General features: G+C 51.6%; 1 protein-coding gene across 10 annotated transcripts in view; it reads right to left on the bottom strand.

The window, feature by feature from the left end:
* LOC131740922 (monocyte to macrophage differentiation factor 2) overlaps window positions 1-24,793 on the bottom strand; it is a 141,837-nt gene that overhangs the window by 97,891 nt on the left and 19,153 nt on the right. For 5 of the 10 annotated variants that reach the window (XR_010836426.1, XR_010836425.1, XM_067012604.1 and 2 more), the window contains exons 2-6: window positions 12,617-12,698; window positions 10,325-10,485; window positions 8,590-8,664; window positions 4,132-4,233; window positions 3,243-3,312 (exon numbers count right to left, since the gene is read on the bottom strand). The exons of 1 other annotated variant lie outside the window; for it this stretch is intronic. Coding sequence is in view for 7 of the 9 variants with exons in the window: in XM_067012604.1 (XP_066868705.1) it covers window positions 3,243-3,312; window positions 4,132-4,233; window positions 8,590-8,664; window positions 10,325-10,485; window positions 12,617-12,698 (490 nt within the window). In the remaining 2 variants the exon portion in view is untranslated. Of the gene's footprint in view, window positions 1-2,113; window positions 3,313-4,131; window positions 4,234-8,589; window positions 8,665-10,324; window positions 10,486-12,616; window positions 12,699-24,793 lie in introns of those variants that run through there. 4 more of the 10 variants (XM_059037356.2, XM_067012600.1, XM_067012602.1 and 1 more) reach the window with 2 other exon arrangements.

Here is a 24,793-nt window from a genome sequence, read left to right as displayed (position 1 = left end):
ACAATGGAATATTATTCGGCCTTAAAAAGGAAGGAAACTCCGACACATGATACAACATGGGTGCACCTCAAGGATGTTATGCAAAGTGCAATAAGCCGGTCACAAAAGGACAGGTACTGTAGGGTTCCACTTTTGTGAGGTCCCTGGAGGAGTCAAAATCATAGTCAAAAAGTAGAAGGGTGGCTCCTGGGGGCTGAGGGTGGGGGGAGGGGAGTTAGTGTGTAACGGGGACAGAGTTTCAGTTGGGGAAGATGAGGGAGCTCTGCGGAGCGATGGTGGTGATGGGTGCACAACTGGGTGAATGTACTTTATGCCCCTGAATCGTACACTTAAAAATGGTTAAAATCATAAATTCTATGCATATTTTATCACAATTTTTTCAAGTAATACATACTCATGGCGAAACATTTTAGAGAAAAATGAAGGGCAGCAAGAAAAAAGCAGCAGTCCCAGCCCTCCGAGGTGAGCGCTAACTGGGTTTTTGGTGGTTATGGGGGCTCAGAGAACAGGAGGGACAGAGGGGACGGGGAGTAAGAAGAACCCACTGCCCCCTCTCCCTGAGCCCACTTCCCACAGGGATCACTGCTTACCACCAGTAACGGTGTCTGACGGTATCCTTCCAGAACTGTCTAGACGCACACGATATACGGTCTGCACTGCCTATACGTGTACGTGTGCAGAGGAACTGATCACTTGAGAAAAGGGGGCTCACACCATCCCTGCCGTCCTGAGACATCGGTTCCACGACATAGGCTTGTGGAGCTCAGACCACATGCCCAGGAGACCCACGCCAGCCTCTGGAACAGCTGGGTAGTGTTTCATTGAACATATGTATAGTCACGCAGCCAGTTCTCAAGAGGTGATACCTGAGTGTTAAGGACATATTACAGGAACACTTCCCAGCGCTTACTATGTGCCAGGCCTCGTACACAGCACAAGGGGCGTCACGTGACGTATCTAATGCCATCTTCACAGCAATCTCACGAGGCAGGGTGACTCTGGGACGGGCATGGACACACGCCCACGACAACATGCCAAGTGAGAAAAGCATGTTGGAGAACAGTGGGATCCCATTTTTGTAAAAGAAGAACAAACAAGTCAGTATGTCCGCATATCCACACAGACTTGCCTATAGATAAAAAATGGAGGGAATCCTCTGACGGTCCAGTGGTTAGGACTCGGCGCTTTCACTGCCGGGGTCCAGTCCCTGGTCAGGGAACTAACATCCCACGACCCAAGTGGTGTGGCCAAAAACAAAAAATGGAAAAGATACACAATGAACCATTAATGGTGGTTGCAGCTGGGGCATCGTATCGGGGAGGGGGTGAGAGGGGGGGTTTCAGCTCCTTTATACATTTTCAGACAGGACTTGTTTGTTGCAGTGAGTACGTATTTAAATATACACTTACAGTATATGTATTTAAATTATGTAATACATAATCTGATGGACATTATATAATTAATAGCTATAACTTAAACAGACATATTTAGACAAGTCAACTTGGCAGGGGGAAGGTAATCTGTAAAAATAAACACAAATCACAGGGAAAATGTTGACCAGGAAAACTAATGGGGAGAGATTTCACTGCCAAGGATTAAGATGCAACAAAAGCTAAAGTAAGTAACACGGTTTGGTACCAGTATAAGAATAGACCAACTTGTGAAACTGACCCACATATACACATATGCAGCTAACATATGATAAAAGGAACATTTTTAAATGGTAGATAAATAACTGCCTAATCATTTGGGGAGGAATCACCATATACATAAGAGACGGCGGTGGGAAGGCAGAGTTTAAAATTAAAAGTTAAACCGTAAAAGAAACAGGAGAAGATATAGGTAAATACTTATATAAACTTGGGAAAGGAAAGACCTTCCTATTCATCACACCAAGGTAAAGCCATAAAATTAAACGAAAAACAAAAAACAAAAAGAACCCTGCTGGGTTTGACGACATACATTTTCTTTAAGAGCTCTGTATGGATATTAACACGCTCAGAAATTTTTCACTTCAAAATATTTTCAACTTTAAGACAAACCGCTACTCATAGATAAGAGATTAATTTAGACAAAGATCAATGCCTCAAATATATAGAATGTAATGTCATTTAAATTTATAGGATACGTTATTTATTGGTCATTTCAAACAGATAACAGTCAATTTTAATTTGGGGGAAAAAAAAAAAGAAATATCTATTTATACACAAATTCCTCCAGCAAGATCTATAGGACATACGTCCTTTCTTCTTTTGAAATAATTTTATTAGCTATAATTGACACACCATAAAATTCACCCTTTTAAAGTTCACAATCCAGTGGCTTCTCGACTACATAAATCTTTAACATCTGCCAACAATAACCATTTCAAAGTAAGAAACCGTTACCTGGCCTAGGGAGGTACCAGCAGGCTGAGTTGACCAGGCCCATTTGACAGAAGGGACAACTGAGGCTCAGAGAGGAAAGGGGATCCACCCACGGCCACACAGGCCGCTGCTCTTCCATGGCTGGGGCCCTGAGGCCTCTCCCTGCAAGGCTCTCCCGCTCACAGGGCGAGGTGGTGCAGCCCAAAGACCCCAGTACTCGGGGTTGGAGGTTACGGGGCCACATCCCAGCTCAGCCCCTCGAGGGCTGCATGTCCTCGGGCCAGTCACCTTCTCTCTCAGAACCTGAGCATCCTTGTTCATAAAACGGAGGTGGTCACATCCATCTCCAAGGATGCCCGGGGCGGGGAAGTAAGGTCCTGTGAGTAAGCGTCCTGCACGCCACGAGGGCTCAGGACGCACAGTAAAGAGGTCAACCTTCACGTGCCAAGAAGCAGTTTAGGGCGTGGAAGCATCAGAGGGGGTGTCAGAAGTCTGAGACTCGGCTCGGCCTCCACGGCCACCTATGTTATTATTATAGATTTAATTTAGCGATCGGGTACTTACTCTGTTCCAGGCACCATTCTAATCACTGTCCGTGGGTTTTTCTTACTTGATCCCTAAATAGGCGGGAACTGGAGCCCCGAGGGACTAACGAACTCATTGGAGGTGAAGCAGAGAGAGGAGGTGCCGTAGAACCGGGGCGCCGAGCCCTGGGGTGAGCTGCACGTCCTCCTGCCTCAGCCCCCAAGTCACGCTGACCCCAGGCCTCAGTTCCCTCGTCTGCCCGAGGAGGAGGTTCAACCTGACAATCTCCAGAGCCACTGTGGGTCCCCTCGAGCCAGACGGGAGGCCCCACGCCGGGTGCGGGCAACTTACCATGGAAAGGACGACCAGGGCGGGTAAGAAGCCCACGACGACGTAGCAGAGCAGCTCCACGAGCTTGTACCTGCCAGGAGGACGAGCCGTCTTGGCCTCAGGACAGCCTCCCCACGAGCGATAGCTCCCCGCTCGGGTTAGGAGGGGACACCCTGGCCGCAAGCATGAGAGAAAGGGACGTCGCCCTCTGCCCAGCACTCCTGGGCCCAGGTTTTACCCAGCTACACCCAGCAGGTGCTGGCAGAGTTGGGTGCCCATGGGAGGGTCTCTTTCCCTCTCTGAGACTCGGTTTGCACATCCATGAAATGACATTTGAGGATTGCAAATGCTGGGGGTAGCAAGCCTATGGGCGCTTGCCATGCTCAACCCAGGGCAGACATTACTATTCGATCCCAGCACCTTTCCGCACATGGCCCAAGCAGCCACTCTCCATCCATCCGAGTGGCTGCACCAACTGACACCTGTTTGCTGTCCCTGGAGATTCCAGGAGTCTGTTATTCCCTTTGGCTTCTGTAGCTCCGTTTTCTTTCCCACACTTAATCATTCCCAGCCTGTCACTCAGCAGGACGGAAGGGAGTGGGCAGCCCTGAGAGCCTCTCCCCCTTGTCTGCTAACACAGCTTCGGGAAGGCAGGTAATACCTGACATCATTCAGTGGGCCTAGGAACCTACAATGCCCTTTTTTTTTTTTTTAACTCTTCAGATTTCCCCAATGGGCTGTGGACCTGGTGGCCATCAATGGACCTGAACACAGGGACGCCAGGCACAGCTGTGCCCTCATGCTTCTGGGGTTATCCTGGGGTCTCGTCTCACTGGGGGCAGGGAGGAGGCCCTGATGGAGGCACACCCCCCACACACACCTGAGGCCACTCCCCCAAGCCCTGGCTTACCGCTCGTGGAAGAAGAAGACATAGACGGTGCCAACAGAGGCCATGATCCAGACCAGCCATCGCATGTGGGAGGCCCAGGGGCCCAGCTCGCGAAGGTTCAGCCTGGGAGGGAGAGCCAAAGGCACAGGCTGAGGGGACACCGGGATCCAGCCGTCCACAGCCAGCCCGTCACAGCAACACTGACCCCAGAGAACCCCTGTCCCCACGGCTCCATGTGTGGGATGCGGCCTCTCACGGGAGGACACGTGGAGAGACAGAAAGAGAAGCTGAAACAAGAGGCAATTATTAGAGCAAAATTAGCACAACTGATAATGTCCAAGCATTGAAAGAAAAGGGCATCTCAAGCCAGTGGGCATGTAAGCAAGGAAAGCCTGTCTGGAGAATGTATCAGACTCTGAAGGGCACGTGTCCCGTGGCCCAGGCACTCCAAGTTCAGGAACTGGCCAGAGGAACGCTGGCTTGTGAGCGAGCACAGGCACAGAAGAGGACACTCATCTCACATCAGTCCCTGCAGGAAACGCCTGAAAACCACGCAAACTGGCCACCAAAAGGGGACGGGAATATAAGGTGAGTATCCTTCCAGGCTGGTTAATAATGTATTGACTCTCAGCTCTACATTCACCCTTTTTGCCGGCTGGGTTTTTAACCGAGCCGGGCCCCATGAATTTCTTCCTTTGCAGCTGGCACAGCGTCAGGTCTGTCAGTAGAGGGTGAAGGAGAGACTTTGCAGAAGGAATTCCTTCCTTCCTTCCTTCCGGATTCCTGTGACTCTCTCCCCAGGCTCCCGGAAAGTGGGCTTTTCTCTCCAGCGCACGGCACGGGTGGGGTCTCCAGGGCCAGGCGTCTGCGGGTCCCAGCCTTCTCCAGCCTTTGGCCTCTGTGTGTCTTCTCCAGCTGTTGGCTTACGTACACAGTCGGGGGCTCCGGACAGCGCAGGCCTGTGCCCCAGCCAGGGAGCTGCTCCTGCACCCTCTCTGCAGCCCCCCCCACACACACACGCATTCCTGTCCAGCACACGGACTGTCTTCGGCCCGTGCAGCCCTCTGCACAGCTAAACTGCACGGAAACGCTCCAGATTCCTGCAGAGAGGGACTCTGGTTCCAGAAGATGGTGATTTTTCTTTTGCCCACCTCAATATTTATAACTCTATCGTGTTTGTTTTCTGAAGCGCTGGGGAAGGAAGATTCTGTGTCACACTGGATCCTGCCACTTTTTTCCGTCCTTCGTGACATGGTCCTGCCGGCCTCGTGAATCACGTGAATGTCTGTCCTCTGATTCTCTCTCTCTCAACCCCACATCCAAGCAACCGCCAAATTCTGCCGACTCTTCCTCCTACAAAGCCCGCGAGCCAGGGCACATCTCCCCACCTCGGCACCTGCACCCCTCCTTCACGGCGCAGTTGTGGTTCATCCCTTGTGTCAGCATCCTCGGGACAGTCAACGTCTGCATCCTCCGTGAGACTGTAAGTCCCATAAGGAGAGAGAGTCTGTGTCTTTGCTCACAGCCGTACCCTCAGACGCCAGCACGGGATGGGCACAGGGCCGGTGCCCAAGTGGTCACAGCCAGGGATAAAGAGTAGAAATCCAGGCATTGAATCAGCCGAGCGGGGGACAGTCAGAGGGCTATGCTAGAAATCTGCATCAAGGATAGTTACGGCAGCTGAGCACAAAACCTAGCTTTACTCTAACTGGCGACATCCAAAAAGAAACCTGAGATCACCTGGCTCCCAACGACTACAGGTGGTGCCTGGGGGTGACATGGAGCCATCAGGAGGCGGCCTTGTGGACTGAGTGCCCAGCCACGGCTTCTGGCTTCTCCCCGCTGCTCTCAGCTTCTCCCGTGGCTCCCACCGACCCACTCCAGCAGCAGCCCCTCACCCAGGACCAACACTTCTTCTCGGAGCCTCCGTATGCCTGTCCACCTGGCATCCGACAACCAGAAGCATCCTGGTTGGCAGGACAGAAGCACGTCCCTGCCTCCCGCAAAGCCCAGCCGGGCATGGGGCTGCCTCTGACGATGTCTCCAGGCTGACGGCAGCAGGGCTGATTTCCTAACACTCCCGAGAGTCGCTGATTTCCTGGGGAAAACTGATGCCGGAAACCCTGGCATCTCCCGCTCTACATCCCCTCTCCCCCACCTTCAGTCACTCAGCCCACTCAGTTTCCTGTAAATATCTTTTCCATCCACCCATCCATCTATCTGTCCTCTCGACTCCAAGGCCACTACCAGGGCGCCAGCCATCACAACCTCTCTCCCAGGTCCTTGCACCAGCCTCCTCACACCTCCCTGCTCCCAAGGCATCACCTTTCAGTCCAAAAAATAAAACTACATCAATATCCTGTTTCAAACCCCCAACCACTCCTCAGTGTAGACCAGCAGCCTAGGTCTGTACCCTGTTCACCACCACACCAGCACTACAATGACCAGAGGACTGTGGAGCAATAATCACCCTCAAATGTCGGTCACAGGAGGTGGAGACCTGTGGTTTATTTGCCCAGAATGCTGTCCAGCAGGCAGACTAGACAGTGACGCCTGCAATCATGACTCCAGGACTCTCACCACATAATGTTGCCCTAAAGAAGCAAGATCCGAGAGAACGATGATCCCATTAACAAGAAGTAAGAAATCAGGCAAAACTACCCCATGATGGCAGATGTCAGGACTGTGGTTACCCCTGGGGGGGCAGCGGACTTGGGAGGGGCAGGAGATGTTTTGTTTCTCCACCTGGGTGCTGGCTGCAGTGTGTGGGAACTCACTGTGCATATCCCCCGGGCACGTCTCAGTAAAATGTGTTTCAAAAGCAGTCATCTTCGTGCGCACCGACAAAACCCATTGGTTAGTTGAGGTGATGAAAAAGAACGCTCCGTTTATGACAGCCAAAAATGGGAATTCCCCAGGCAAAATGGAACAAACCTCTGTGGCTCCCACTCCTCAGAGGCCAACGTGCAGATTCTCAGAGCGGCACACCTCCTCCAGGAAGCCCTCCTGAGGCCGCCTCTGCAGGGTGGTGCTTCCTCTGAGCTCCACGGCCGCGTGCGCACAGGCCCGTGTCACCGTGCTGTCACTGTCCTGTCACAGAGCCCCTCTGCCAGCCAGAACCTCAGCGTCCTGACCCCCAGCACTGCCCAGCCACCCAGACACATTCAACAACTGTGACTGGAACGGCCCTTCAGACTTCCCGGCTTTTCGCATGTGACCTGAGTGTTTCTTTATTCCAGAACTTTCGAAAACCCTGAGGCACTTGCTGGGCGAGTTTATTTTTTCACCTTTGTTTATTTATTTATTTATTTATTTATTTATTTTTGGCTGCATTGGGTCTTTGCTGCTGTGCGCGGGCTTTCTCTAGTTGCAGCGAGCGGGGGCTACTCCTCGTTGCGGTGCATGGGCTTCTCATTGCAGTGGCTTCTCTTGCTGCGGAGCACAGGCTCTAGTTGAGGGGGCTTCAGTAGTCGTGGCACACGGGCTCAGGAGTTGTGGCTCGCGGGCCCTAGAGCGCAGGCTCAGTAGTTGTGGCTCACGGGCTTAGGGGCTCCGCAGCATGTGGGATCGTCCCAGACCAGGGCTCGAACCCGTGTCCCCTGCATTGGCAGGCGGACTCTCAGCCCCTGCACCACCAGGGAAGTTCCTTGCTGGGGAGTTTAAACCGGTACAATCTGTGGAGGGCGACTTGGCAACAGTTATAGCCAGATGAGTAAGGCCCACTCCTGCCCCCAAGCCGTCCAAGCCTCGAATTTACCCCACAAAGATCAGGCTTGGCCATGTGAACCTGCTGTTTCTGTAGATCAAAAACGGTGGCCTCAACAATTTCACCTGATGGGAGCCAACAGAACCAAGCACTGACTGGTACAACAGCAAAAGGACTTTCACTGCAGCCCTGTTTGTTACAGCAAAGGAAGGGGGAGTGCCAACATCGTAAATATTCATAAATAGGGGTGGCCCGGGGAACATTATACTGCTGTTAAAAAAAAAGAAAGAAAGAAAGAAAGAAAATGGAGTGGGGAAACCTTCAAGGTACTAATATGGAAAGATGTCCCCAAGTCCATGACTAAGAGAATGAAAGCAAACTGCAGAGTTTGTACAGTATCCCTCCTTTTGTATTAAAGTAGGAAAGTATAAGTATAAATATAAACATATAAAATATAGGGGTGTGTGTGTGTGTGTGTGTGTGTGTGTGTGCGTGCGCGCGCGCTCCTGTATTTGCATATATACATATGCATATACGCAAATGTGTGTATGTATATTCATACATACACGTTTGCTCTTTCCTACACAAAAGCACTCTGGAAGGATACACAGGAAACTGGTACTAAGTAGTTGCTTCTAGGAAGGAGAATGGGTGGTGGGCGACTTTTTTCCTACACGCTTTTGTGCCAACATAACGCCCAGCCAAACACGAAGAAATTCAAACAAAGGAAAGAGAGGACGCCGGCCCTCCCGGGGACCCGCAGAGACACTCACCAGGGCGCGTAGGAGGCCGCGATGAAGAAATAGATGACCATGCGGTCGGACATGTGCAGACAATGCTCCACCGTCCTGTGGCAGAGAAGGCGGGTTACAGGTCCTGCCCTGGACCAACGGGCTTTGGGGGAGCCTGGGCTCGGGGCTGACGCTCCTCCATCCACCATGACCCCTCGGGCCTCGGTGTCCCCATCTGCGAGTGACCAGAGCAGTGGTTTTCCAACCAGCCTCCCTGTCACCCTAGGAGTTGAATGGAGACACCTCGGGGGTACCACCGAGGACCCTCCTCCCCCTGGCAGCCTCCTCCCATACTTTAATCAGAGAAAGTCTGCATTCTGTTTTATATACTGGGCTTTTTGAAAGATTTCAAATGATACAGAATTCAGTAGCTTTAAAAAAAAGTGTGAGACACAGACTCACAGATACAGAGGACAAACTGGTGGTTACCAGTGGGGAGAGGGAAAGGGGGAGGGGCAACATGAGGGCGGACATGAAGAGGCACAAACCATTAAGTATAAAATAGGCTAAAAGGGGGGCTCCCTGGCGGTCCAGCGGTTAGGACTCGGCGCTTTCACTGCAGTGGCCTGGGTTCGATCCCCGGTCGGGGAACTAAGATTCCGCAAGCCGGGCAGCACGGCCAAAAAAATAAATGAATAAATAATAAAATAAGCTACAAGGATGTATCGTACAATCCAGGGAATATAGCCAGTATTCTGCAGTAACTATAAATGGAATATAACCTTTAAAAAAATTGTGAGTCACCACGTTGTACACCTATAACTTATATGATACTGTATATCAACTATACTCCAATTAAACAATGAAAGAAATTCAAGGACCTACTGTATAGCACAGGGAACTATACTCAGTATTTTGTAATAACCTATATTGGAAAAGAATCTGAAAAAGAATATATATATATATATATATATATATATATACAAACACACATACATATACATGTATGTGTATGTATGTATAACTGAATCACTTTGCTGTGTACCTGTTAACTAACACAACATTGTAAATCACCTATACTTCAATTAAAAAAATAAAATAGGGCTTCCCTGGTGGCGCAGTGGTTGAGAGTCTGCCTGCCGATGCGGGGGACGCGGGTTCGTGCCCCGGTCCGGGAGGATCCCACGTGCCGCGGAGCGGCTGGGCCCGTGAGCCGTGGCCGCTGAGCCTGCGCGTCCGGAGCCTGTGCTCCGCCACGGGAGAGGCCACAGCGGAGAGAGGCCCGCGTACCGCAAAAAAAAAAAAAAAAAAGGTTATGATGGTAAATTTTATGTCATGTGTATTTATCACAATTTTTTAAAAATTAAAAACAAAACAAATCAAAATTAAATTCCAGGATTCTAATGCCTACATTGCAGAATTATTGGAAAGATGCAGAGGGACTTCTGCAGAATGCCTGGAACCTAGGGGGTGTCCAGAAGGGGGCGATTATTAGACGACTATGAGGGTCCCTCACAATGACCCTGGGAGGGGCTTGTTCTTCCGGACTCACAGAAGTGAGCAACCGAGGCAAAGGAGGGTGAGGTGGTCTGCCCACGTGGGACTCAACCCCGCCGGCTCGAGGCAAAGACGGCACAAGGCCTTCCATCCAGGGCCCCTCCTGGCTCTGCTAAGCATGGCCCGAGGTATCCTGCCTCACCCCTCAGCCCACCGTGGGCCCCAGCCCTGGTCACCCCTCCAGGCACTCGCCCCCTCCCATGGGCCGGGCAGCAGGCACCTGAGGTGGCTCTTCTTCCAGGAGACGGTGTGGAACACGGTGGACACCAAGAAGAGCCCACAGAGGCCGAGGCCGTAGATCCAGGCAGAGATGGTCTCCCAGTCATCGTCCGACAGGAAGTAGAGGTTGGAGCTGCCGAGGATGCTGGGAATGATCCAGAGCTGGAAGCAGGGTGGGGAGAGGCGCTGCAGTGCCAGCCTTTGGAGTGGGGTCCAGGCAAATACAGAGCCCCTGGGCAACCCGAGCCTCTTCTCCAGACCTGCACTGTCCGACAGAACTTCCCGTGATGGAGGGAAGGTTCTAGACCTGCACTGTCCGACAGAAATGCTGTGATGGAGGGAAGGTTCTAGACCTGCACTGTCCGACAGAAATGCTGTGATGGTGGGAAGGTTCTAGGCCTGTACTGTCCGACAGAATTTCCCACGATGGAGGGAAGGTTCTAGACCTGCACCATCCAGGAGAACTTCCTGTGATGGTGGGAAGGTTCTAGACCTGCACCATCCAGGAGAACTTCCCGTGATGGAGGGAAGGTTCTAGACCTGCACCATCCAGGAGAACTTCCTGTGATGGTGGGAAGGTTCTAGGCCTGTACCGTCCGACAGAACTTCCCACGATGGAGGGAAGGTTCTAGACCTGCACCATCCAGGAGAACTTCCTGTGATGGTGGGAAGGTTCTAGGCCTGTACCGTCCGACAGAACTTCCCACGATGGAGGGAAGGTTCTAGACCTGCACCATCCAGGAGAACTTCCTGTGATGGTGGGAAGGTTCTAGGCCTGTACCGTCCGACAGAACTTCCCACGATGGAGGGAAGGTTCTAGACCTGCACCATCCAGGAGAACTTCCTGTGATGGTGGGAAGGTTCTAGACCTTCGCTGTCCAACAGAAATTCTACGATGGAGGGAAGCCTCTAGACTCTGGACTGCCCAACAGAACTTCCTACGGTGGTGGAAACATTCCAGATTTGCACTGTCCAGTATGGGAGCCACTAAGCACACGCAGCCGCTGAGCACTTGAAATGTCACTTGTACCACTTAGGACCTGAAGTTGTCATTTTAATTGGTTTCAATTTCAATTCCAACAGCTACACGAGGCCAGAGGCTACCATATTGGACGGCGTAACTCTAGAGAATATCGTGGTAAAACAGGAAGCCAAGATCTCCTGTCTTCAAGAAGCATCTCTGGCCACTGCCCCCCACCCCCTGGGCCCACTGATCCCGCAGCCTCCCGGTCAGGGCACACCGCTTCACGCCTCTGTGCTCTTGCACCTGTGCTTCTCTCTGAAGAAGGCACCCCTCCCTACCATGTCTGCCTGGAACACTCCTCACTCTTCGAATCCTGGTTTATCTATCGTTCCCTCTGAGAAGTCTGAGGTCTCTCCAGAGCGCTGGGGTACAGGGTCCCTGCAAGGGTTTGCCCAAGTTCGTGCGTAAGGAGCACATTTTCTGGCGAGAGATCCTACGGCAGCCCCGGCCAACAGAACTACAACGTGGGTGGCGCAGGTAATTTTAGATTTTGTAGTCACCACGTTGTGAAAAGGAAATTATTTATAGGTGAAATTAATTTTAATATTTTGCTTAGTCCAATATACCCCAAATATCATTTCAACGTGTAATTCATATGAAAAGTATTAAGAAGATACCTTACATTCTTTTCTTTCCATGCTAAGTCTTTAAAAGCTGGTGTGTATTTCATACTCACAGCACATGTCAATTCAGACAAGCTGCATTTCAGCTGTACGAGGCCAGTGGCTACCAAGCTGGACAGCGGAGGTCTAGAGCTTCATTAAATCCTCAGAGGGGCCCATGCGCCGAAGGGTTAAGGACCGCCGCCCAGAGAAGGATTTCTTAGACAAGGCTGGGGTGGGGGGAGACGGCAAGTAGTCCAGGCAAAGGGAACAGCACGTGCAAAGGCACGGGGTCAGGCCTTCTATTTCGGAAACTGCAGGCGGCTCAGGGCGCTGGAGCCTGGGGGCAAGCTCATGGCAGTGGAAGGTGGGCCAACGCAACACAAAAGCTAAGACCTATCTGGGAGCTTGCTGCCGAGCCTGGATGCTGTACAAGGTACTAGGGAGCCACTGAAGGTTCTTCAAGCAAAAGAGAGGCACGCTCGGCGCCGCCAGTTTCCCCAGGCGACCTTCCCTCCAGATCCCACGCGCTCTTCCAAGGGCCATGGAAGACTTGAGAACAGGCCGCCCGGGACCTTGCCATGGAACGGAAACACAATCTCTCCAAGGGCGAAGAGGCTGCGTCCCCAGCCCCCCCCTCTTCAGCTCTCAGCCCCCGAAGACTCACAGCATGGGTGGCGCAGTTGGCGGCATGCTCATACTCCGTGGGCTGGTACCTCCTGTGGGCAGGGACTGGGTGGTTCATGAACCTGGAGGGAGACACACAATTCCTGGAAGCTTGGCTGGGAAGCCGGGAGCGGCCCGGGCCACAGGATTCCCAGGAGGCCTGAGGACCTCGGCCCCTGCTGGTGGGAAGAGGGTCCTCCTCCCCTCGCCTCCCCTCCCCCTCACGCTCCCCTCCCTCCCGCCCTCCCTCCCTCTCTCTCTCTATTACACTTTTTTTGGACTATCCAACATTTTGTGCTTAGTCCCCAAAGCGGTGTTTGCTCAGTATAGGGTTGCAGGGAATTCCCCGGCGGCCCAGCAGTTAAGACGCGGTGCTGGGCTTCCCTGGTGGCGCAGTGGTTAAGAATCCGTCTGCCAATGCAGGGCACACGGGTTGGAGCCCTGGCCTGGGAAGATCCCACATGCCGCGGGGCAGCTAAGCCCGTGCGCCACAACTACTGCGCCTGCGCTCTAGAGCCCGCGGGCCGCAACTACTGAGCCCACGTGCCTAGAGCCCGTGCTCCGCAACAAGAGAAGCCACCGCAATGAGAAGCCCGCGCACCGCCACGAAGAGTAGCCCTGGCCCGCCGCAACTAGAGAAAGCCCGCGCGCAGCAACGAAGACCCAACGCAGCCAAAAATAAATAAATAAATTTATTTATTTAAAAAATTTTTTAAAAGACTCGGTGCTTTCACCGCTGAGGCCTGGGTTCGATCCCCGGTCGGGGAACTAAGATCCCGCAAGCTGCACGGCACAGCCAAAATAAATAAATAAATATTGGGTTGCGGCATCCTCTTCTCTTCTTACTTTTAATTTTCTTTGAGCGTCACGGACATCAATATAGCTCCCCAAGGTACAGCTGGATGGACTTCGACGTAGACACATGCCCACGTGACCAGCACCAGAAGAGCCAGAGCCTCTTTCCCACACCCTAGAAAGCGCCTTGGTTACCGGACCCAGGTCTGGCTGCTCGCCGCTCGAAAGCCAGTTCTCGAGAGACGGGTGTTGGTAGGAAAGGGAAGGTTGCTTGATTTTGGAGGCCGGCAATCAGCGGGGAGGGCGGACGCCTGTCCAAAGGCCGACTCCACCCCCCCCCGACAATCGGGGGGCAAGAGCTTTTACGGGTAGAGGGAGGGGGCTCCGCGCAGGAACAGCACAGTCAGCTCTGCCGGCCGTCGTGAAATCGGTCATCGGCGGTCTCACCAGCGTCATCTCGATTATTTTCGGTACAGTTCATCTTCAGTTCCAGGGCCGGTTTGTTTCCATGTCTTTGGGCCAATTCTTGGAATTGTGGCAGCTTACGTCACGGCTACAGCCTGGTCATCACGTCGTCCACTTCTTCCAGCTGGTGGGGTTTCAGTACCTACAGGACAGCTCACAGGACACGGCTCAGGATATCACCTATAGCCCTGGAGGAGGAACTAAAGGTCCTTGACTTTGCTTAAGGACGAAACTATTATTATTTGGTCTCCTTTGACTCTTTTCCTCTGTTTCTGCATTTTCCCACTTCTCTGATTAAACTTATTCTTTGGCTAAATCTTTTCCACAGACAGAAGGCAGGCGGAGGACATGGGCGGGGGGGAGGGGCAAGGACCATCGCGTCCTGCTCCATTTCACCTTTATACCCCTTCCCAGGGGTACTGCCCCCCAAGGACACCTCCCTCTGACACAGTCACCATAGACTAGTTTTGCCTATTCTTGAACTTCCCCGTCAGTGGGATCGCACAGCACAAACCCTCTGGGTCTGGCTCCTTGGGCTCAGCGTGACTTTTGTCGGCCTCAGTAACTGGCTGTTTCCGTTGCAGTATCCCCCCTGGTGAGTGAACCACAAGTTATTTATCCCGTCTACAGGAGGCGGACGTTCCAGCTTGGAGCTGTTATGGTAACTCTGCTGTGAGCATTCATTGTAGTGAACATATGCATTCATTTCCGCTGGGCGTAGATTCACACGTGGAATGGCCAGGTGACTCTATCTCGACAATGAACGTTCCTTTTTTTTCTTACCTTTTCTTTTTTTTCTTTTTTGGCTGCACTGTGTGGCCTGAGGGATCTTTGTTCCCGGACCAGGGATCGAACCCATGCCCCTTGCATGGGTTCCTAACCACTGTGGAAGCATGGAGTCCTAACCACTAGACCACCAGGGAAGTCCCAACAATAAGCATTCCTGATGCTCTGGTGTTCCGGAATCTTCCAAGCCCCAGCCACTGCCTCCGCCCCGTTCTCTCACCTGACCCTCGCGGGAGCTCCTGGTACCTGCAGGCTACCGTGGACCCACGGAGCCACCACCATGCCGGGTTTACGGGGGGGAAGCTCCAGTGCAGAGTTAGGAAGTGACATCACCCGGGTGGGATGGGACATGGCCACACCTGGCTGACCGAACTCTCTGCAGGGGTCTTCAGGTCAGGCTGGCGTTGGGGGAGATGAGATCTGCAAACACCTGGCTCTCGGGCGGCAGCCAGGACCACACTGGCTCGGAGTCAGATAAGTGGACAGTTCAGCTCGGACTTTGCCAAGAATCATCCACCAGGTGGGGTTAAACTCCACTAAAACACCGAAAACCTTCCCCCACACCCCAGGAACCCGCTTATTACTATAAAGACCCACACAAATGAGAAATGGGTGTATGGTTCAGAACAAAGGACACAATGCGGTACAATGCACGATGCACTTATTAAGTGCCCACTGTATGCTGTGTCCGTGCTACGGGCCGTCCACTTGGCGTTTCTTGAGTACCTTCTGTATGCTGGATCTATGCCAATAAAGCAAAGACAATAAAAACAAAAATAGGGTTATGGGTTGAATTGTGTCCTCCCCAAATTCCTATGCTGAAGTCCTAACCCCAAGAACCTGAGAATGTGGGACTTATTTGAAAAGAGTCGTTGCAGATGTAATGAGTTAAGATGAGGTCATACTGGGGGGCGGGGGGGAGCCCCTAATCCAATATGACACGTGTCCTTGTAAGAAGAGGAGAGACACAGAATGAAGACAAAGGCAGAGGCTGGAGTCACGCAGCTTCATGCCAAGGATGCTGGCAGCCGCCAGAAGCTGGGAGGGAGGCCTGGTGCAGACAAGCCGCCAGAAGGAACCAACCCTGCACACATCTTGACTTTGGACTTCCGGCCTCCAGAATGGAGAGAGACCAGATTTCCCTTATTTTAAGCCGCTAAGTGTGTGCTCGTTTGTTACCACAACCCCGGAGACACTAACACAGGTACACACAGTGTCAGCTTTGATAGATTCTGCCCGAAAGTCCCCAAAGAGGCGGTGCTAATTTACACTCCCTCCACTAGGGCTGGGGGGCGGGGGTCGGAGGCCAATCGTGAAGGGGTGCAATGGACGCCTTTCTCCCCAGCGGGAAACCAAGTCTCCTCCACCTGTTACTGGGCTGCCCTCTCCCCTGCTCCTTTAACAAACACCAACAAGCCACCCGTGGTGCCAGCCCCTCGGGCCTGAGGGTGATGTCATGGTTGCCATGGCGACCTGGATGGGCAGTTATTTATTTATTTCTGGGTTCCACAAAACTTTCCTTGTCTCTCACCCAGCACTGCAGCTATTGAGTGAGAGAGAGAGAGAGAGAGAGAGAGAGAGAGAGACAGGGGTCGGGGGCCAGGGCCCCTGGGCCAGGGGCAAACGCCCAAGAAATAAGAGTTCCCACGGCCCTCAAGAACAGAGAACTTTTTCTTTAACTCCTTGCAGCCTAATTTCTTTCTTCATAAACCTCTAGGCAGGCGTTCGAAGAGGACAATGAATTCACTGTTTATGTTTTTAATTTTCCCTTTAATTTATATTCAGTAAAATTTCCCTTTTCGCTACACATTTTTATGAGTTTTGACAAATGGAGAGAGTTGTATAATTGCCACCATAATCGAGATCAATAAAAAGGTCCATCACCCCCCCCAGCTGCCCTCCTGCCCCCTGGTACCCTAAACCCTCCCGCAGCCCAGTAACCACTGCTCTGTTCTCTGTCCCCATAGCTTTGCCTTTTGCAGAGCATCATATAAACGGGATCATGCAGAAGCTCTACAGACCTTTTTTTAATGTCGAAAGAGAACTGATTGCATAAAATCAAGTGTATTCTTAGGTGAAAAGAAACTGTGCTTTGAATGCCAGACAGGGATTTAACTTATTATCTCTTGTTTTCTATGAGGAGAAAATGATGAACCCTCCTAACATTACTATTCTTGGCTGTCATCTCAACCCTTCCAGGCTTCCCCCCACCAGCCCCCCCGCCCCCAGCACAGCCTTTTGAGTTTGGCTTTTTTTTCCCGCTCAGTTTAAGGCAGGTGAGATTCACCCAGGCTGTTGCCTGGGCCAACGGTTCCTTCCTTTTTATCGCTGAGAACTATTCCATCATAAGGATGTGTGATGACTTGTTTATCCATTCGCCAGCAGAGGGGCAAGGGAGTCATTCTGAACAGCTGAAATTCAAAGATAAAGTTTAGACCGTCTGGAACAGAGCTGGCAGTCAGCTAGGCAGCCTTCAAGATTGCGGGAAATTTCAGGGAGTCGACATTTCCAGCAAAGCTGCCGCTGGTTCAACTAAAAGAGGGAAATGGGCCTTTGGCCTGCTTTCTGGAGAACAGAATCTCCATTCTGTGGCCAACCCTGGCCACTTAGATAACCATGTGGCCGCTGCATTTGATGGGGGTGGGGAGGGCAACGCCAAGTGGAGGGCTCCCAGACTCAGCTGGCAGGGAGACAAGGACAGAAGGTTGCCTTCCACCCTGAACTGGAGGGGGCAGGGCTTTGGAGCCAGGCACAGCTGGGTGGAAAGTCTCCGTATGATCACTTAGCCGCTGTGTGACATAGGGGAAGTGTCTTAACGTCTCTGGGCTGCAACTTCCCTGTGTGTTAAAGGAGATAATATTACCTAGCCTGCGGGTACCATGAAACGATACGGTTCAAGAGCCCATACGGGGATGTCTGACATATAGCGGTGCTCGGGGAATAAATGTTCTTTTCCCCTCTCCACGGGGAGCTCCCCTAAGGAGCCCAGGCACCGTTTTCTTACTGGACCCATCCTGGTACTTCACAAAGAGCGCCCCCTTAAAGCCCACAACATCCTTGCAAAGGAGTTACTATTATTACAATCTGAAGAGAAGAGAAGAGGTCAGACCAGCCAGCGTTTCTCAATCTTGGCCACACATTAAGAACCATCCGGGAAATGGATGGGGAGACAAACAAAACGCAGTCCAGCCATCCAACAGGACATTATTGAGCCACCATACCTGCTACAACGAGGGTAAACCTCCAAGACAAGATGCAAAGTGGAAGAAGCCAGACACAGAAGGTTCCACATTGCATGGCCCCATTTATATGAAATATCCAGTCAGGCAAATCCATAGAGACAGACAGCAGATCAGTGGTTACCAAGGGCTGGGGGCAGGGGGAGAAACTGTTTAATGGGTACGGGGGTTCCTTTTGGGGGGATGGAGATGTTGGTTGTACAGCACTGGGAATGGACTACATGCCACTGAATTGTTCACGTTTAAACGGCTCATTTTCTGTTGTGTCCATTTCACCTCGATGTTTTTAAAAGCTAAGAAAACGAATCACCTGGGAAGCTTTTAAATCTGCCCAGGCTACACCCCAGACCAAAGAGGCTGCGATCTCTGGGGCCGGAACCCAGGCATGGCTATTTCTAGAGTTCCCAGGGTGGGACTTCCCTGGTGGTCCAGAGGCTTAAGGCTCCGCGCTCCCAATGCAGGGGGCCCAGATTCCATCCCTGCTCAGGGAACTGGATCCCACACGCCCCAGCTGAGAGCAACAAAGATCCCGTGTGCCGGAACTAAGACCCGGAGCGGCCAAATCAGTAAATAAACATTTAAAAATAAATAAAATTCCCAGGCTGAGAAGCACTGAGGTAGGTTCATTAGAAACCCAAGAGGCTGGGCTTCCCTGGTGGCGCAGCGGTTGGGAGTCCGCCTGCCGATGCAGGGGTCGCGGGTTCGTGCCCCGGTCCGGGAGGATCCCACATGCCACGGAGCGACTGAGCCCGTGAGCCGTGGCCGCTGCGCCTGCGCGTCCGGAGCCTGCGCTCCGCAACGGGAGGGGCCACAACAGTGAGAGGCCCGCGTACCGCAAAAAAAAAAAAAAAGAAACCCAAGAGGCTAAACTGGCCTGTGACTAAAAGTTACACAGACCCGGACAAAAACTAGTAACAGGAATTAACCCGAATGTTTAACAACAGGTAAGAGGTAAATGCAGAAAAAGAGGCCTGAAAAATAAAGGAGAGACGGGTGGATTTGGGGGTGCTGGTCACAGAGGACTTCCCTCATATTTTAATTTTCAGGATGAGGCAGAAGATAATTTGACCTGTATTGTTTGACTTTTTATGAGATTATATTCAAATTTTCCTTGCATAGCTGAAAATAAGTCTTTAAAACTGTATAATGAAGAAAAAAGGGAAAAAAAGAAAACCGAAAGAAAAAAGAAAAAAAACTGTATAATGACATGGGAAATGTTTGCCATATAATACAAAGTGAGAAAGAGAGAATCTGTAATTCATTACGATTATAATAAGGTCAAACTATGTTGTGGATGGAAGAAAACACACAGAAATGAAATACAGATTTGTGGTGAGGCAGTAGGATTCTTTTTTTTTTTTTTTTTTTTTTAGTAGAATTCACTTTCGATGACATACTTCTTCTTAAAAACTCTTTTAAGGGAGTTGACGGGAGATAAAGGTGGGCTGCCTATCAGATCACAGTACCGTACCAAGGGCTGAAATTCTGGGAGAAGTGAGCATACTGCGGTTACACGGGAGAACGCTTTTGCTTTAGGAAATACACGCTGCCGTGTTTTAAGGATGAAGTGTCCAGATGTCTGCAACTTATCCTCGAAAGGTTCAAAAAGAAGAGAAAGCAGCAAAGCCGGCATTGCAAAATGTTAACCTCCGGTGACGAAGTGAATGATTGGCACCTAGATGTTCACTGAACTTTTCTCACAACCTTTCTATGTTAGTTTGAAATTTTTCAAAATAAAACGTTGGGGGTGGAATTCTTTTCCTGTCATTATGCTAATGCTTTTACAGTGTAAAGACTTAATCGCACATGACTGTTGCCAGAAAAGGCAAGAAGCAAGGGGTGGGGGGGGGGGCGTCCCAGAGACATGGTGGTCAGAGGCACTGAAGACCAGAGAGGAAAGTTCTGGAAGCCGGAAGGGCATCAGGAAAAGTTTGGTGGCTGGAAGGAGGAGGCACGTTTCGAGGCTGGGAGGGAACCCACGAGGCTGGGGTGGGAGCTGGCCAAGGGTCAGGGGGTCACAAGGCAACACCAGTTCCTATATCCCAAGGTTCCAGCTTTCCAGAAGGGGCAGGGGGAGAGTCATCTCCCAGCACCCATTCTCCCCTCCTTCCCTGGGAACGCTGACCTTTAACTTGGCACACGGATGCCCCGAATAAAGGAAGTCGCCCGAGGAAAACATCTGGAGGTAGGCTGTCTTCCTACCATCACCCAAGTACAGTAGGACCGTCAAGCTTTCTGGCAGCAGGGGAACTTCAAGCTTATGCCCATAACTCCCTGAAGACATCATTGATGTACCTCGGTTTTAGAGATCCCACGATTTGAAATTTCTTTTTTTTTGTAGTACGCGGGCCTCTCACTGTTGTGGCCTCTCCTGTTGCGGAGCACAGGCTCCGGACGCGCAGGCTCAGCGGCCATGGGTCACGGGCCCAGCCGCTCCGCGGCACGTGGGATCTTCCCGGACCGGGGCACGAACCCGTGTCCCCCGCATCGGCGGGCAGACTCTCAACCACTGTGCCACCAGGGAAGCCCTGAAATTCCTTAACTGATCATGAAAAGCAGAAAATAATATGACTTTATTTTCTGCTTTTCATGATCAATTTAAGCTTTTTCATCGACTCTCCCATCGCCCACAGGACAACAGCCATACTTTCCAATATGCCTCCAATGTATTGATGGTGCCGCTAGATGGATGGGTAGGTGGGGTAGGTAAGTAGAGAGAAGGCAGGCAAATAGCTTTCTAGACAAATAAGTCGATAGTTGGATGGATGGATGGATGGATGGAAGGAAGGAGGCAAGGAAGGATGGATGGATGGATGGATCAGGGGTGGGGGATGCTGGGAGGGGTGGAAGGATGGGTGGAGGATGGGAGATTGGCGAGATGAGTGGAGGTGTCCGTCATTTGGGGTGCTGTAACAAAATACCATAGATTGGGTGGCTCAAATAAGATACATTTATTTCTAAGAGTTCTGGAGGCTCAGAAGTCCAAGATCGAGGTGCCAGCAGATTCGGTGTCTGGTGCAGACGGCCGCCTTGTTGCTGTGTCCTCACAAAGTGCAAAGATAGCTCTGATGTCTCTTCCTCTTCCTGTAAGGGCACTAATCCCATCATGAGGGTCCCACCCTCATGACCTGATCTAACCCTAATTACTTCCCAAAGGCCCCACTTCCAAATACCACATTGGGGGTGGGGACTTCAACATACGGATTTTAGGGAAACACAGACATTCTGTCCACAGCATGCCACCACTGGTCCCTCAAATTTATGAACTTCTTGAATGTAAAATGCATTCATTCCATCCCAAGAAGCCCAAAAGTCTCAACTCAATCCAGTATTACCTCTAAAGTCCCAAATTCAAAGTCTCACCTAAAGACCGTCTAAATCAGACATGCCTGAGATTCAAGGTACGATTTATTCTGAGGCAAAATTCCTCTCCAGCTGTGAGCCTGGGAAACCAAATAAATTATGTGCTTCCAAAATACAATGGTAGGACAGGCACAGGACAGACATACAGACGTTCCCATTCCAAAAAAAGAGAAAATATATCGAAAAGAAGGAAGGGGTGACGGGTCCCAGTGAAGTCCAAAACGTAGCAAGGCAAGTTCCTTGAGATCGTAAGGCTCAAGAATAGTCCTCTTTGATCCGATGCCCTGCCCTCCAGGCCCCCTGGGGTGACAGCATAACCTCCACAGCCCAGCAGGTCAGCCCGCCTCTGAGACACTGGGCAGGGCCCCACCCTTTGAAACAGGAGCGGCCGGCCCCGCCCTGAGATCTAGAAACTGCCTTCATCGTCATCCTTCCGTTTTTCCAGGGAAGTAGCACGTGTGTGCAGCTCTCCTCCATTCCTTTGCTCCCGGCTGGGAAGATTCCGTTTCTGCTCCGGGCTTCAGAGGGAGGCTGATTTGGCCCGAGGTCCTGGCATCAGCCCTCATCTCCTTACGAACGGTCTGTGGGCCACACCCGTGATGTTCCCTTCTGAACACCTGCTCGTTTTTTACGCTACAGATAGGCTGAGAATTCTCCAAATCTTCACATTCCGGTTCCTTTTCGCTTAACAATTCCTTCTTCGATTCATTTCTCTCCTCCCGCATCTCACTGTAAGCGGCTGGGAGGACCAAGCCGCTCCATCGGCACCGGGCTTAGGGAAGCTTCTCAACGCATCGTCCAGTCCCACCACGGACAAGTCTCACCTTCCCCAGAACATGAACACAACTCAGGCAAGCTCTCGGCTGCTCTATACCAAGGATATTCTCTCCATTGTCCGATAACATGCTCCTCGTTTCCACCTGAGATCACGCCACGCTGGCCTTTACGGTCCATATTTCTGCCAACATTCTGTTACCGATTGTTACGAGTTCTCCAAGAAGGTGGAAGCTTTCTCTACCCCTCTCCTTTTTTGCTGACTCCACACCAGAAACACCCTTAAAAGTCCCTTCTCGGCTTTTTCTGGCACGCACTTCAAGACCCTCCCAGTCCGCACTCCTTCAATCCAGCTCCATTCCTTACCAGCCGCGTGTCCAGGGACAAGTTACTCAAGCTTTGGGGGCCTCAGTTTTCTTATCTGAGCAATGGGGACGTTATCAGCCTCCACCCAGGGGGACTCTAAAAGGATGAAATGGGTTAATCTGTGCACAGCACTCAGCACATGTTGGCACATGACCGAAACTGATGATTCTGTTACTATAAATCCTCCATCCTATTACTGAACCCATTTTACAGCTGACAAAACTGAGGTCCTGAAAAATCAAATCACCTGCCCAGCACATGACAGCTAGGAAAGGATGGAGCCAGGATTTCAGGCCGGGATTGTCCGAGCTTGAGACCTGGGCTCCAGGGAGATACCAACAGCTGCCTCGCAGAGGAGAAGACATGACGTGCAAAATGCCCCACGCACAGTAGGCACTTGTACATGTTGATTCGTCTCTGCCTCCTCCATCACCTCTGGAAGGGATGCTATGACATGTCTAAGGAAGGAAAGAAGAAGCTTTGCTTTAAAAATCAGGCCTCATCACTTCACACCCATCAGGGTGGCTATTATTTAAAAAGAAATGAACAGAAAACACACGTTGGTGAGGGTGTGGAGAAGCGGGGAGCCCTGTGCACTGCGGATAGGAATGTAAAATGGTGCAGCTGCTGTGGAAACCAGTATGGAGGTTCCTCAGAAAACTGAACACAGAATGACCAGCAGTTCCACTCCCGGTTCTACACCCAAAAAAGAACTGGAAGCAGAGATTTGAAGTGATACTTGCTCGCCCATTTTCAGAGCAGCATTAAGCATAGCAGCCAAAAGGTGGAAGTCACCCAAGTGTCCGTTGACAGCTGAGCACATAGACAGAATGTGGTCCATCCACACCAGGGGATATGACTCAGCCTTAAAAAGAAAGGCAGTTCTGACACCTACTGTGACATGGATGGGCCTTGAGGACATGACGCTGAGCGAAATAAGCCCGTCACAGAAAGACAGACACTGTAGGATTCCACGTGTACGAACGAGGTCCCTGGAGGAGTTAGATTCATCGAGACAGGAAGTAGCGTGGCAGTTGCCAGGGGCTGGGAGAGGGGGCGGGGGTGTTAGTGTTTAATGGGGACAGAGCTTTAGTTTGGGAAAAAGAAAACGTTCTGGAGATGACGGTGGTGATGTTTGCACAACTATGTGAATGTGCTTAATCCCACTGATCTGTACACTTAAAAATGGTTAAAGAGTAAGTTCTACGTTATGGATAGTTTACCAAAAAAAACCCCACATCAGGCCACAGGCAAAGCCATGTGCATACGAAGACCCTCTGTTAACATGCCAGCAAAAAAGTGACACGAGCTGAGTCTCGGGTTGTGCCATCGTCACCCTCTCCCCAGAATCCTGTGCTGCCCAGGACAACAGCGACATCAGCACCTAGCAGGTTGGAGAAAGGGGCCAGAGCACACATTACCGCACATAATCACTGGGGAGGGACCTCCCTGGTGGCGCAGTGGTTAACAGCCCGCCTGCCGATGCAGGGGACACGAGTTCGAGCCCCGGTCCGGGAAGATCCCACATGCCGCGGGGCAACTAAGCCCGTGCGCCACAAATACTGAGCCCGCGCTCTAGAGCCCGTGAACCGCAACTACTGAGCCCACGCGCCACAACGACTGAAGCCCGCGCGCCTAGAGCCCGTGCTCCGCAACAAGAGAAGCCGCTGCAGTGAGAAGCCCACGCACCGCACCGAAGAGTAGCCCCCGCTCGCCGCAACTAGAGAAAACCCGCCCGCAGCAACAAAGACCCAACGCAGCCAAATATGAATAAATAAATAAATAAATTTATTTTAAAAAGAATCACCAGGGAGATCTGAAAAATCCCAATGCCAGGCCACATCCCTGACAATTAGAATCACGGTGTGGGGAGTGGTGTCCAGGAATTGGTATTTTTTAAACTTCCCACGCGATTCCAGTGCACAGGCAAGCCTGAGAAGCAGCGGGCTGGGGGGCAGAGCCCAGCAGGGAGGGGATGATGGGCCCCCCCCCCAGATGGTGCCAGGTGCTTCACAACGGGAATGTCCCTGGACCCCAGGGACCACAAAACGAACACCGGGCTGAGCAGGGGCAGCAAACGGGCTTCAACTCACACGGCAATTCTGGTCCACTGATAAGAGGTTGCCTGGAGTGCTGTGCTAAAAGGATTCTGCGAACGAATCTAGATGATGGATTAGTCATGTCTGCCACGGGCACCAGGCAGGCGAGAGGCAGCCATCCCTGGTGTAAGAGTTACCCAAATGCTTTCACTCCCCCTCCTGTTGGAGCCTCACAAGGACGCTGTAAACAGAGCAGAGCCGAGATGATACTTGTCATTTTATACAGGGATTCAGAGAAGTGCAGCCACAAGTTAGAAGTGGTGCAGCTGAGATGGCAACGCAGACCTTCTG

The sequence above is a fragment of the Kogia breviceps genome, chromosome 14, assembly GCF_026419965.1.
Source record: "Kogia breviceps isolate mKogBre1 chromosome 14, mKogBre1 haplotype 1, whole genome shotgun sequence".
Classification (NCBI taxonomy): Eukaryota; Metazoa; Chordata; class Mammalia; order Artiodactyla; family Physeteridae; genus Kogia; species Kogia breviceps.
The sequence above is the reverse complement of the archived record's forward strand: the minus strand, read 5'-3'. Positions and strand labels throughout refer to the sequence as shown.